General features: G+C 41.0%; 1 protein-coding gene and 1 pseudogene across 7 annotated transcripts in view; one reads left to right on the top strand and one right to left on the bottom strand.

Annotated features, from left to right (window-relative positions):
- The window catches only part of Stard9 (StAR related lipid transfer domain containing 9), a 162,614-nt gene extending 150,570 nt beyond the window's left edge, over positions 1 to 12,044 (bottom strand). For all 7 annotated transcript variants that reach the window (XM_076850637.2, XM_076850638.2, XM_076850640.2 and 4 more), the window contains exons 1-3: positions 11,945 to 12,044; positions 8,235 to 8,304; positions 5,351 to 5,467 (exon numbers count right to left, since the gene is read on the bottom strand). In XM_076850637.2, the coding sequence (XP_076706752.2) occupies positions 5,351 to 5,467; positions 8,235 to 8,304; positions 11,945 to 11,991 (234 nt within the window). In that variant the 5' untranslated portion in view covers positions 11,992 to 12,044. The remainder of the gene's footprint in view (positions 1 to 5,350; positions 5,468 to 8,234; positions 8,305 to 11,944) is intronic.
- On the top strand, positions 1,935 to 2,963 carry LOC143393484 (talin rod domain-containing protein 1-like; annotated as a pseudogene).
- Positions 12,045 to 13,382: the final 1,338 nt, after the last annotated feature.

Here is a 13,382-nt window from a genome sequence, read left to right as displayed (position 1 = left end):
TTCTGCAGTGCACAGGACAGATTCTCACAACAAAGAATTGTTTGGTCAAAATGTCAATAATCTGGGGCTGGGGCTGTAACAGCTCAGTGGTAGAGCACCTGCCTTGCACATGTGAGGTACTGGGTTCAATCCTCAGTACCACATAAAAATAAATAAAGATATTATACCACCTACAAACTAAAAAAAAAAAAAAAAAAAGATATTAAAAAAAAAGTCCACTAGTCCTGAGCTTGAGAAACCCTGGCAAAAATGACTACTAAATTCCCTTCAATCTCTAAAAAAACTAAGGACTATGATAAGGCAGCACCAACACTGAATAGATGACATTCTTGTCAACATCTGTATGTGAATGGTTCCTTATAATGTTGCCTAAAATCTCCCCAAGGCTAGAAATTTGGATATTCCCTCATATCCATTGGATATTTCCTTCAGATATTTGGATATCTTAAATCCATGCTACATTTCTAAAGGTGTTGACAGTCCTTCTTTTACACAAAGAAGAAACCCAGGGATGAAAAAAGCATTGGCTGCCAGGGACTTTGGTCCCTCACTTTTGCAGTTGGAATCAGGGCTTCCAAATCCATAAGAGTTCATTTGGGTGAGTAAATGATTTAAATAAGTCTGAATCAAAGTCAGAAAATGATGTGATACACACAACAGCAGAAACAAACCTCAAATACATCATGCTAAGTGAAAGAAGCCTAACTTAAATAACTACATACTACATGAGTCCATTTACTTGATATTCTGGAACATACAAAACTGGAGAGTCAGGAAAAAGCATAGTTGATAGGGGCTGGGGGCAGAAAAGATAAGACTACAAAGGGGCATGAAGGAATCCCTGAGATGATGGACTGTTTAACATACTGATTGTAGTGCAGGTTACATACTTGTGTTTATCAAAACTCGTAGTTGTATGCTATACACTAAAAAGGTGAATTTTATTGTATATATCACAAAATGTGACCACAAATCCTGTAGAGAGGAGGAGCTAGATAATGTCTAAGTTCTTTTCTTTCCAAGTCCTACTACTTTATGACATTCTGCCTCTTCTACCCCTGGTGGTTTTAAAGCCACAGTAATTAGGGTAATTAACCTCAGTAATTAACTCTGGGCTCTGATTTCTATGTGAAAGCAATGAGATCTCCTGACTGAATCATGTGGATATGAGTCCTGCCACCATTCTGGGGCTGCTGGCCGTACTCCAACCTGTGACAGAGGTTCCCTTCCTTCTTTCTCCTATCCTGATTCCTCTTAGGACCAGTGAGGGACTCGATAATTAATAAACAAACCAGAATAAACCTCAGGAGACACTGGTTTTATCTCTCTGCACAGGCTTCCTGTCTGGATTCCATTTGATCTTTCCATTAACTTTAAAATCAGGCAATAGAAGAATCATTTAGGAATTTTCCTCCTCCATGGTCTTTTGGGCTTCCACTAGATACTTACACATGTAAGCCATGTAAATGTAAATTAAGCCTCACACAAAATACATATCCAAGCTTGTTGACACTAATATACTTATATATGTTTTGTTTTAACACATACACATGCTCCAAGATTACCAATTTATCACATTTTACATAAATACCTAATTATTCTTATGTATGTACATTAAGGCCATAGGTGTGCCATGGCTAGGGAGCTCTGAAACAGCTATCAGAATGTTATTTTCTGCTAAGAGACTATTCATTATTTTTTTGCCACAAATACAGTCACAGTGGTGGACTGATGTAGGTGTGGTGAACTGATACATCTCTTACTGAGTCAATTCCTTTCCTGGCTCTTCTTGGAAGTTTTCAATGGAAAAGTTACAAATATCAGTAACCAGATATCTTATCCATATTGAATGCTGGGATAAAAATCAAGAACTAAAACTGGCAATGGCGGTAGTAGTGGGCTCCCCAGTGGCATGCCAGTGTCTCCCAGGCACCATGGCTAGTGGCAGTGCTGGGAAGCCCACTGGTGAGCTAGCTTCTTTGGCTCCTGTGAGCATGGTAGGTGGGGCCAGCTTGCAGCTGCAGAAGATGCTGCTTTTCGGCTGCGACCACTGCAAGGGCAAGATGTGGCTAGTGGCTGACCTGCTGTTGCTGTTGAACAAGGCTTAGTAGGTGCTCTTCAAGGGACTTTGCACCGTCACAAGAGGAGGCTGGGCACCACCAGGACACCATCAACGCTCACCAAGGCTCTCTCCACTCTCACTCACGATGATGTTCAGAGTCAGCCTTACCCGGGCCTCTTTGGAGAGGCCAGGAGCAGTCTAGCGGAACTGGGTGACCTGATGGTGTTGCTGACCTAGTGCTCAGCCCAGGCTGCTTATCTGGCTGCAGTGGCCACATTAGGCATGCAACCTGTACATCCAAGCCTGGTGGACACTACACACTGCTGCCAAAAGTTGGAGCAGAGCTGCACGGTGCTACCAGCCTCTCCACTGACCAATATGACTCCAAAGCTGCTGCTGGCAGTGTCAGGGCCTATTGTGCAACCTCAAATTCCTGACAGACACATGTGCCCGGGGCCAGTGACAAGTCACTGGAGTGGTTTTGGCAGAAGCAGTTCAAGCTGGGGGTCAAGTGCATGAGTACGAGTGCATTGGCGCTGCTGGCCTGTGTATGGGTAAAGGTGGTACCCAGTGAACTGGCAAGCAGCCAGTGCTCACTCTTCATCGGGCCCCTGGTATGCACTGTGAGTGTGCTGGTAGATTTTACCACTGAGCCGCAGTTCCTGGGTCGTGTGGCAGCTGTGAGTGCTGAGGGCAAGGTGATGCAGACCTTTGCCCTGGGTGGTGTCATGACCACGGGGTTGGCCTGCATGCTTCTGACCCAGTGCCTTAGGGATCTGTTGCAGCACCCTGAAAGGGGCGCCAATATGTTGGACCACAGAAGAGGCTAAGGAACAGAGCCTGTGCAGTATCTAAAGACTACTGTCCTACTGTCTCAGGTTTTAAGATAGAGGTCTCTTAAAGTATTTTACCACCAGTGAATTCCAATTCTGTGAATTAGCAATCCCACTCCATTGCCCTTCTTCTACCCCCAGGCTAAAGGAAGATTTATTCTATGCCCCTCTCCATTTATACCAAAAACAGATAGGTGACCCCTCCCCCACACATTAAATGCCCAAAAGGAATCTTCCAGAAGTCAGGGCCAGGCACACAACTCACATGCACGAAAGAGTGTCAAACAGCCCACATAGGAGTGGGGAATAAAAAATGGGTAATCTGCTGGCTGTAGTTTTACTCCCATACCTCACCCGTCTGTCAACTGAATTTTATTATTAATTGGGCAGGAAAAAGGTCAGGGTTCATTTCTTCTTTTTTATTTTAATAAAAAATAAATGCCCTTAGATATGGATGTAGCTATCTTTTTTTGTATGTTGTTATTTTTTTAAGCAGTCGTGTTGAATTAGGAGTATACTTGGTGTGGAAAGAGTATGATTTTGCCATGTGATTTGCAAATGGGAGGAAAGCAAAAATGAGCATGTTTCATTTAATTATTTATTTTTTTGTGGTGCTGGGGATTGAACCCAGGGCCTTGTGCATGCAAGGCAAGCACTCTACCGACTGAGCTATATCCCCAGCCCCAGTGTGTTTTATTTTTTAACTTACACCATAGAGTGATTTTTTTCCCCCCAATGTCAACTTTTTACCTTGCATGTACTGGAATATTTATTTCATCTATTAAAATGTTCTGTTTCTTTTAAAAAAAAAAAAATTCAAGGGCCATAAGACAAGTGTGAACCTGCCAGTGTCCTCAAGGTCTAAAGGACAGAGAAAACCTGGTAGGGGTTAGGTAATGTCTACAGTTTACTTTTCTGCTGAGTATTTACAGCAAACACATTGATACAAAGGCAAGGTGCTCATATTATAACAGAAGGGGCCCAAAGAGACAACAAATCCCATAGTGGGCATAGGGTCTTTTTCTATAGGCTCTCCATAGAAGGGAAGAATGGAGAAATTACACTTCCATGATTTAGAACTATCCAGTCATTATTAGCAGTTTGCATTAGCTGAAAATCAGTACTATTTCCCTTGAGTAATTCAGACTTGATAATATTGTTCCATTGGCATAATTATAAAAAGTTTCACAAAAGACAAATACTTGGTAGAAAACAGACTCTGACTTTTTATTCAAAGGTAATAGTTGTACAGGTCTCCCCTCAAATTATTACCAATGGTACTTACTAAGAATATATTCCTATAGTGTTTTTTCTTTAGTATATATAATTATACGAAACCATACAAACATAAATGTTGTCTTTTTAAATTTTAGGGATAGACTTTCACAGTGTTCCCTATGGCTGTTGTCTATAGTCATAGAATTGAAAGAGGAAAGGCTTGCTGATCAACATGGGGACTGAAAGGAGGCCTTTAACAGTGCTCAAAGCAGTAGCATGTTGCATCTTCCCAGAAACAAAAATGTCCTGTAGACCCACTGCCAGGCTTCCAATTATCTTAGAAAACTGAGAGAGCCAAGAACTATGAGGTACATGAAGAGTGACTAAAAGCTCAGCTGGCAAAGATTTGGCTAGTCCTCCCAATCCTCAGGCAATAGATCAACAGGATTTGCCTCCTACATACCTAGCAGGCTCAAAAACTAGCAGTCTAGCCATTTTCCACTCTACCTAGGAGCATAAGTATAATCCTAAGGCTCAAAGATGATACTAGCTTCTTAGATTCTTCAGCCCTTCTACTGCACACAAGTCAAGGCCATGTTTGAGGTGAGTTCCATTCACTTATCATAGGATCAAACACCCTCTGAGCTAACTAATATCCACTTAAATCTTGCTGAGGCCCAAGCCTAAAAAGATAAAAGCCAGTTTCCATGTCCTGATCAAGTAGTCTTTTCCCACTTCCTGTGCTCCTTCTGGACCTGATGCCTCTTACCACCATTTCTCAGCCCAAAACACCATTAGTTTCTGACCAAAGTGAAAAATAGCCAGGTCCCATATTCTATGCTAATTTACTACATCTAGTTATGAAGAATTGAGAAGACATACAATGAGATTTCTGCATTTGAAATAAGTTTCTTTTATTAACACTACCATAGAAATGATTACTTGACAAGGTTAATGGTTTTAGTATGTTTGCTTTAAGCAGTGCTGGGGATCACATCCAGAGCATCTATGCTAGGCAAGCAGTCTATCACTGAACCACAATTCAAGGCCATAAATGGTCTTTTGATGTACTGGAGCTTTTTCCTTTTGAAAATTCATCAGTTTGTATTAAAATTTAAAGTACCATTACAATACTTACAATTGGCGCAATTATGCCATAAGGACTATGACAAATATCTTTATAATAAACATTTTAAAAGAGAAGGACTAAAGAAAGGAAAGTGACAAATGACATTACCACATCCTGAGATGCATACTGAGGGTCTTCTGGGTTAACTGACCAGTAGCAATAATCAAAGCTGAATGCCACAACCTTCTCCCGGGAGTCTCCAAAGCTATCTGGTCGATCATCCACCTAAAATCAAACATAGAATCCAATGTCTTCTTTACTATAATATCAGACACAGGCCAGTAGCACTTGATCACTCCATACTATAACTAAAGAGACCTGGACTGGTCACAGAATGTTTATGAAACCTAGTATCAAAAGAAAAAAATGTAACAGGGCTGAGGGATATAGCTCAGTTGGTAGAGTGCTTGCCTCACATGCACAAGGCCCTGGGTTCAATCTCCAGCACCACAAAAAAAAAAAAAAAAAAAAGGTAACTTTTATCTTCACTTTAATAGGTACAAATAAAGTCCCACAGAACTAAATCAATGTATCATTCTATCATGTGTCTGTTTTCATTAGTAACAACCATAGGAGATACAGGACAGCTTGAGAGAGAAAGTCTCTCCCTCTCCAGGCATCTTCATCACTATCTATGTATCTTCTGTAGAGTAGACTGACAGCACACGAATAGTAAGTAGTTCTGCCTCTAGACCTGGCAGACTGCACCAAGCTGGAGCTTTTACTGAAGTTCCTGGGTACTCACCCCCCAGTGAATTAGAAACCATGTTGGACAGAAGATTTAGGAACAATCCAACTGCCCAAGGAAGACCCAAAGTTGGAACTGCACTGAATTCTGAGTACTCTGCGGAGAATGCATTACTCACAGAAGTACCTTGTGTTAATATTTAAAATTCAGACTCTGAACAGGGAAAGAACCTAGTCATCAAAAACCATAGAAGCATCCCTGAATGCAGTGTTTCATGCCTGTAAACCCAGAAACTTGGGAGACTGAGGTGAAGAATTGCAAGTTTAAGGCCAGCCTGGACAATGTAGTGAGACCTGTCTCAAAATAAAAATAAAAACTGCTGGGGATCGCCAGTACTTTAAAAAAAAACAAACAAACAAAAAAACAAGAACAACAACAACAACAACAAAAAACTGCAGAAGAATGAGGTTATCAGAATGAGTAAGACATTGTTAGTGGACAACTGACCTTAGGGAAATAAGCAGCCAGGGATGTATTTAGAGGGAAGATTAAAGTTTGATCTTGGATGAGATTTATTCTTAAGAACCAAAAATATGGGCTGGGGATGTGGCTCAAGCAGTAGCGCACTCGCCTGGCGTGTGTGCGGCCCGGGTTCGATCCTCAGCACCACATACAAAGATGTTGTGTCCGCCGATAACTAAAAAATAAATATTAAAACTCTCTCTCTCTCTCTCCCTCTCTCTTTAAAAAAAAAAAAAAGAAAAAGAACCAAAAATATGAGATCTTAGAACAAAACAGCTGAAGTGATTAAGCAATAGAGATATAAATAAGAGACAGCAAAGAATAAAATAAAAGGATCTTTATTTCCAGGGAGCTCATTTTGAAAGTCTGACAGTCCCATTCTCTTTCAGTGGGGAGTTATTGAAAAAGAAAACAGATCACATCACAGAAATGACTGAAGTGGGCATGGTTCTAAAGCCTGGGGTCCAGATAATCCTCACAATTGCCACTCAATGTCCTCAGCTCTTAGGAGTGCTGGCTTCCACTTGCAAGCTGATTATGCTAGTACTCACATGGTTGAGTACTACCATAATGCACTGTCTCTCTCCACTCCTCAAAGTTCACAAAGGGAAGAACCCTTCCATTACCTGCTAGTCTGATAAATAGTGGAAAGGATGGAGGAAATTAACTCTAGGAATGGGTAAGGCAGGGGAAGGAAATTTTCCATATCTGACCAATTGTGACTCAAAGTTTAGTCAGATCTGTGAAAGAAAACCTGTAACAAGACTCAGGGTTGTGAATGACTCCCTTCTGGGATCTGAAGGCTATTACTTGGATCTCAGTATGGCAAAAGTAAATCTTGCATTATCAGGTACGTTCTAAAATCCCTAATAATGTCTCTTGATAAAATGATATCAGTTGAGAGGCTTGGGACAAAGTCTGACAGGTGTGGTGGTGTACACTTGTAATCCCAGAGGCTTGGGAGGCAGAGCAGGAGGATCATGAGTTCAAAGCCAGCCTCAGCAAAAAACGAGGCGCTAAGCAACTCAGTGAGACCCTGTCTTTTAATAAATAAAATACAAAATAGGGCTGGGGATGTGGCTCAGTGGTAGAGTGTCCTTGAGTTCAATCCCTAGTACCCACCACCCCACCCCACCTGCCAAAAACAACTCTGATGGTCAGATGAGTTAAATAGACATACAGATTGCCCTGGCATGATTTAAGATAGTCACAGCCTCCATAACATCCTCAGTGTTTATTTTCAAAGCAGTTACCAGTTCCCAAAATAGTTGCATCAAATGTATACATATATACATATACATACATATACATACACATACATACACACACACACATTTTTTTTTTCCCCTGCCAGTACTTGGGATTGAAAGCAGGGCCTTACACATGCCAGGCAAGTGCTCCACCATGTAGCTACATCCCAGTCCTTTTTATTTATTTTTTAAGTTTTGAGACTGAGTCTTCCTAAGTTGCCCAGGCTAGCCTAGAACTTGCACTTCTCCTGCTTCAGCCTCCTGAGTAGCTAGGTTTACAAGCATGCACCCACCATGCCCACCTCTATTCGCTATGTGATAGAACTTAGGCTGTAGTAGCCCACATCCCCTGGCTTTTTTGACTTATTTTAAAATTTGCTTTATGACTGGTCCAGGGTCTTCTTACAATTTTCCTTATATGATCCTCTCTCCCCCTTCTACATACATTCACATATACATTTTCACCCCAGAAGTCCCTGTAATAATTTTAAGAACTCAGTGGAAAGCAAATGGAAAATAATTTCAGGTTTACCTTTAAATTCCTGATCTTTGCTACTTTGTCATCAACTTCCACAATGATTCTTCCCCCTTCTTTGGTCTCCCTGGAAACAAGAACCAAAACCATATGAGAATAAACATTACTTTAAAAAAAAAAATCATAGAGAAGCTCAGATCAGCACTAGGGGGACAAAATGTTTCCCTATTGCTATAGCCATAAGTCAAGTACCTGTCTCCATATAAAAGCTATAAGCATCATATCAAGCATCACAGCATGCTTCTCTAGATCATTACAGTTTCATTCTGGAACAGCTAATAGTCACGACTTATTGCACATACCTATATGTGCAAGGTACTATATTAGGTGCACGATTTATTGTACTTCATCTTATTTATCCTCATACTCTTCTGATAAAAGTTAACATATTTTCACCTTTACAGATGAAACACTTAAAGCTTGGAGAAAATTACATTACTTGTCCAAGGTCACACAACCAGCCAGGGTAGAACTAGGATTTAAATCCAAATTTGTCTGAACACAAAGCCTGAGCTTTTAACTATAGCTTGGAAATCAGGCTTGGAAATCTTAGAAAGTATTCTTAGCCCAGCACACAACAGGGTATAATCTTTTATCTTCTCTGGGATTTGAGCAGGGGTATGAAAAAGGTATTGGAGTCTTCTCTGGTGAGATACTGAGACATTTTTCCCAAATCCTTTCCTTAAATCTTCTTATAGCAGAATGAGAGCCAAAATCCTTAAAAATCTTTCTATGTTGCAGTTACGTGGTAACACTGCTAACACTAACTCTTGTTTATTCCTTATGGTTAAAGGTTGTGAACAGGAATAAGCCATAGGCTGCCTACATCAAATTATGGGGGATTAAGAGAAGGCCTACTTAATTCAAATTTGTGAATTAAGGGGGGCAGGAATAACAAATTACATTATAACAAGATTGCCAGGTGGCTTTTACGTATACTATAATTTGGTAACTACTGCCCTAAAAAGGAACAGAACAAAATTGTTGTCACTTGATATTTATTCCTTTGAAAAACTTAAAAAAAAAAAAAAACCAAACAGCTAAGTACAGGATACAGATGAATAAAAATAGTCACTAAAACTCATAGAGCCAACACTTTATTAGACACTTAAATGAGCCAGGTTCTAAATATTTTTAATGTATTCTTTTAATTTTCATAAAAAATATGAAGTAGTTCTCCCTATTTTATAGTTTAAAAGAAAAAAAACAGAAAAGCTATTCACTGTATGAGAAGTTATTTTTCACAGGTCAGGATGGACTGCTGCAGAGTCTACAGAATTGGCAGAACCATTCAATACTGAATGGTTTTAGATTGAAAAATGAAAGTAAGTCACAATGACAAAGATAATTTCTGATTATGGGAAACAACTGTGTGGTAAAGGGGATGACAACAAAATCATTTCCTATGTTATTTTATTCAGGGTTCGTTATCTGGTCCTGCTAAAAAGCACTTGAGAAAGAGGTATAACTTCCTTGTAATCTCAGGAAGCAGCAATGTGGTTTAGTGAATCAAATCTTCGCTGTGTTTGCTTTTAGACCTTAAACAAGATTATTTCCTTATCTAGAAAAACAAAAAATGTAAACTTGGGTCAGATGATCTCCAGAATTTCTTCCCAAGTACAACATAAGATCCAATGACTTTGTTAACTGAATCTGTTAACTTCCACTGTCTTCATCAAGGCTGTTCTCCATGTGGGGAATATGCTGATTGTATGGTTTATTTCACCCTTCAAATAAGTCCTTGGCACAGATTCAGTTAACACCTTGGGGCACATCTATCATCTCTGTAGGATTCTGTGGGAAGAGGAGAGTCATTTAGATTCTTAGTTGGGATTGAATTGGATTTTTCTGTATCTGTGCCTGAATCTGTGGTCCTGAAACTCCAGCCTGCTACAATCTACTCCCACCTGAAGGTCAACAGTCTCGGCATTCTACCACTTACTCTCAAAGCACTTCACTTGAGCTAAAAGTAAGTAAGTTTTTGTCCTCTTCTTTCCACTTTTGTTGGATGAGATAAAGTTATTCTCTATCATGGCTGTAAATAATGACAACCCAATTTCAACATCATTTTCTTAATCTAATCCATGGTATTTAAAATTCCTAATTCCTAAAGAACTAAGAAGTTACTACTAGGAGTGGTCAATGTTGTTACCCTGAGAATCCTAAAAGAACAGTTTTGAAAAAAGAGGATTTTTACCAGAGGCTATCTCCAGGACAGCAGCTACACCTATGAATTCCTAGTTTTAAATCACATCCAGTTATGCAGAAGGCAGATGTCATAAGCCATTTACCAACCAAAACACAGCAGTTTAGGTACCTGCTGCTTTTCTTTCTTCATAGTACCTCTTTTGCCTTCTTCCTATTCTCTTTTCTCTCTCCTTCCTGCTTCTCATTGCTCTTATAATTATTCTGTCAATTACAAGACTTCAAAGTCAATCACCTTTATATGAAACCAATGTAATTAACCAATTGCACCAAATTTTGTTTTGGGAGACAATGTCTTTCTTTTTGTTTTGCAGGGCTGGAGATTGAATCCAGTACCTTGTACATGCTAGCCAACCACTCTACCATTAAGCTATATGCCCAGCCTAAGATAATGCCTTTTTTGCCTTTTCTATGCAATTATCAAGTCATCTTATGTCCTTGAAAATTTTAAATTTCTCAAATAATTCCAATATGTGCCTCTGGTTCCCAACCACACTCTGCCAATTTTATTGCCTATCACTTACCTCCCTCCATGCCAACCCTCTCTCAACCAAAACTAATCTGTTTCCAATAGCCTAAATATTTTTCTTTTGGTGTTCTTACTCTTTCAGAGGGCCCTCTGCACTTTCTCTACCTGTCAGTAAACTAAAAGATCTTTAAAAAACAGTTTGAGGGGCTGGGATTGTGACTCAGTGGTACAGCGCTTGCCTAGCACATGTGAGGCACTGGGTTCGATCCTCAGTACCACATAAAAATAAAATAACAATATTGTGTTCACCTACAACTAAAAATATATTAAAATAAATAGATAAAACAAAATTTAAAAAAAAAAAACAGTTCGAACACCAACTCTTCTTCAAAGTCTTACCTTACTCTCCAAATATATGAGTAAAAAAAAAATAATGGAAAAGAGAAGAAAATATGTGGCTGGATTCAGGAAGCCTCAAAGGCTTAAAGTTGCAAGATCAGGTTCATCCCTGAGGAGCTAGGGATGTGGAAGAAAAAGATTAGAGTAACTTCCTTTACTTCAATTCTGTCTTTGATCAGGTCAGCTGTTGAGCGCAAATTAAAACCACCATCTCTCTGGGCCTCAATTTGCCTCTCAGGTTCTCACAGAGGAAAACCATGTACACCCTTTTGTCTCAGTCCTCTAGGGTTACTTCAAGAAGAGTGACAGACGGCCCACCTCTCCAAATCCTTCACAACCTGTAGAATGAGAAAGGCCCAATCCCGTGCATCAAGACTTGAGCCATGGTCCCTAGAAACTCCAAGCTGGCAGGACGCCAGGACAGTGCGCACACAACGCGCCGCCCGGGAACTGCTATCCTCGAGGTCACGACAAGAAATTTCGACTCCAGGCCTGTTTCGCCAAGCCTTTACGGCTTCCGGACCCTGGGTCCCTGGGTCACTTTGTGTTTTATTTCCCGCGCCAGAGAAGTGGGGCCCTTGCGCTCCTCTGAGTTCTCTTGACGCCTCAGGCGCCCCCTCCTGCCCAGACTCACCGCTTGTTGAGGGGCCGGACCCTCACGGCCACCTGCACAGTCGCCATCCTTCGGTTTCAACTCAATCCCCGGAGGTCAGTCCAGTCTAGGCATCCCTAGCCCAGCCTAGCCAGGGCCAAGCCCAGCCCCACCCCCAGCCGACCCCGCCCGCCCCACGCGCCTCTCGGGACACCCACGCCCAAATCCGCGCCACTGCCCGAGAGGCGGCGCCGCTGAGCCTTAGCCAATCCGGAGCCAGGTAGGCAAGCTCGGCCCCGCCCCTCCTCCTCTACGCCCCCCCCTTCCCCCGCGCCGCGGCAGCTGGCTAGAGGTGTCCGCAGAGTTCAGGCCTGACCCTGCGGCGCGGAGGCCTTTGTTCTCGGACTTGGAGATCGTGCTATATAAGTAAACCCATTAAATTTTGATTAATGTTCAAACATTTATAATTTGCCAAGCATTTTTATTCGTTGTGCTGGCCTGATATGTCAATGCTGCGGCAAAAAAGAAACGGGCAGAAACTGCTTTCCAGCAAGGAGTATTCGGAGTATGAAGAGGAGTTTGAGTGCTGAGGAGCTCCATTGTACCAGAACTTCAAGGCCACCTTGGCAGTGTTTGTAGTAGTAGAGGAAATTCCGTCTTATCAGAATTGGTTTACTAATTTATCCAAGAAATACTATTGCATAGCTACAAAGTGTCGAGCACTGATTTAAAGCCCAGACAGTGACGAACAAAACAATGTACCTGCCTTCTTGGAAATTACAATCTGCAGGGAAGGAAAAGGGGACAAACACCTAATATATAACATATAAATATATAAATAGTTCTGTTTAGTGCAGTGAAAAAAAAAAAGGCGGGCAGGGAGGGAAACCAGGCGCGATGACCCACGCTAGTAATCTCAGGCATTCTGAGGGATGACGCAAGAGGATCACAAACTCCAGGCTAGCCTTGTTCATCAACTTAGGAAAAAAAAATTTTTTAATTTTTAAAAAGGCGGGGTTGGGGGGGGCTGTGCACGTATCTCTGTGGTATAGCGCCCCCACCGGGTTCAATCTCCAGTAAGCAAAAATAAACAAAAGAAAACATAGTAAATAGCCTTCGTGTATGTGAAGGGTGAAAAGTGCTGTTTTGCACAGCATCTTCCAGAAAGCCTTCACTGATAAGAGGACATTTGAATAAATCTGAAGAAAACGAGAAAGGAAGTCATGCAGATACTCAATTGTTCAATTGTTTAACAAATATGTCCTAAGTAAGCTCCTATCAGAGTAGGCTTGGGGCAAAGAAGTGAAGAAAATAGGCAAAACTTCTAGGCTCATTGGAGCTGGGATAGAGAGACTGATGATAAGCAATTTAACTAAAATGTATATCAGATTAGCTAATAATAAAAAATAAATCAGGACGGGGAGTAGAAAAGGGCCATGAAACTTCAGATAATATGACCAGGGAAGACTTCAGTGACACC

This window comes from Callospermophilus lateralis, chromosome 3, assembly GCF_048772815.1.
Source record: "Callospermophilus lateralis isolate mCalLat2 chromosome 3, mCalLat2.hap1, whole genome shotgun sequence".
Classification (NCBI taxonomy): Eukaryota; Metazoa; Chordata; class Mammalia; order Rodentia; family Sciuridae; genus Callospermophilus; species Callospermophilus lateralis.
Note: the sequence above shows the minus strand (reverse complement) of the source record. Positions and strands in the feature narration are given on the sequence as shown.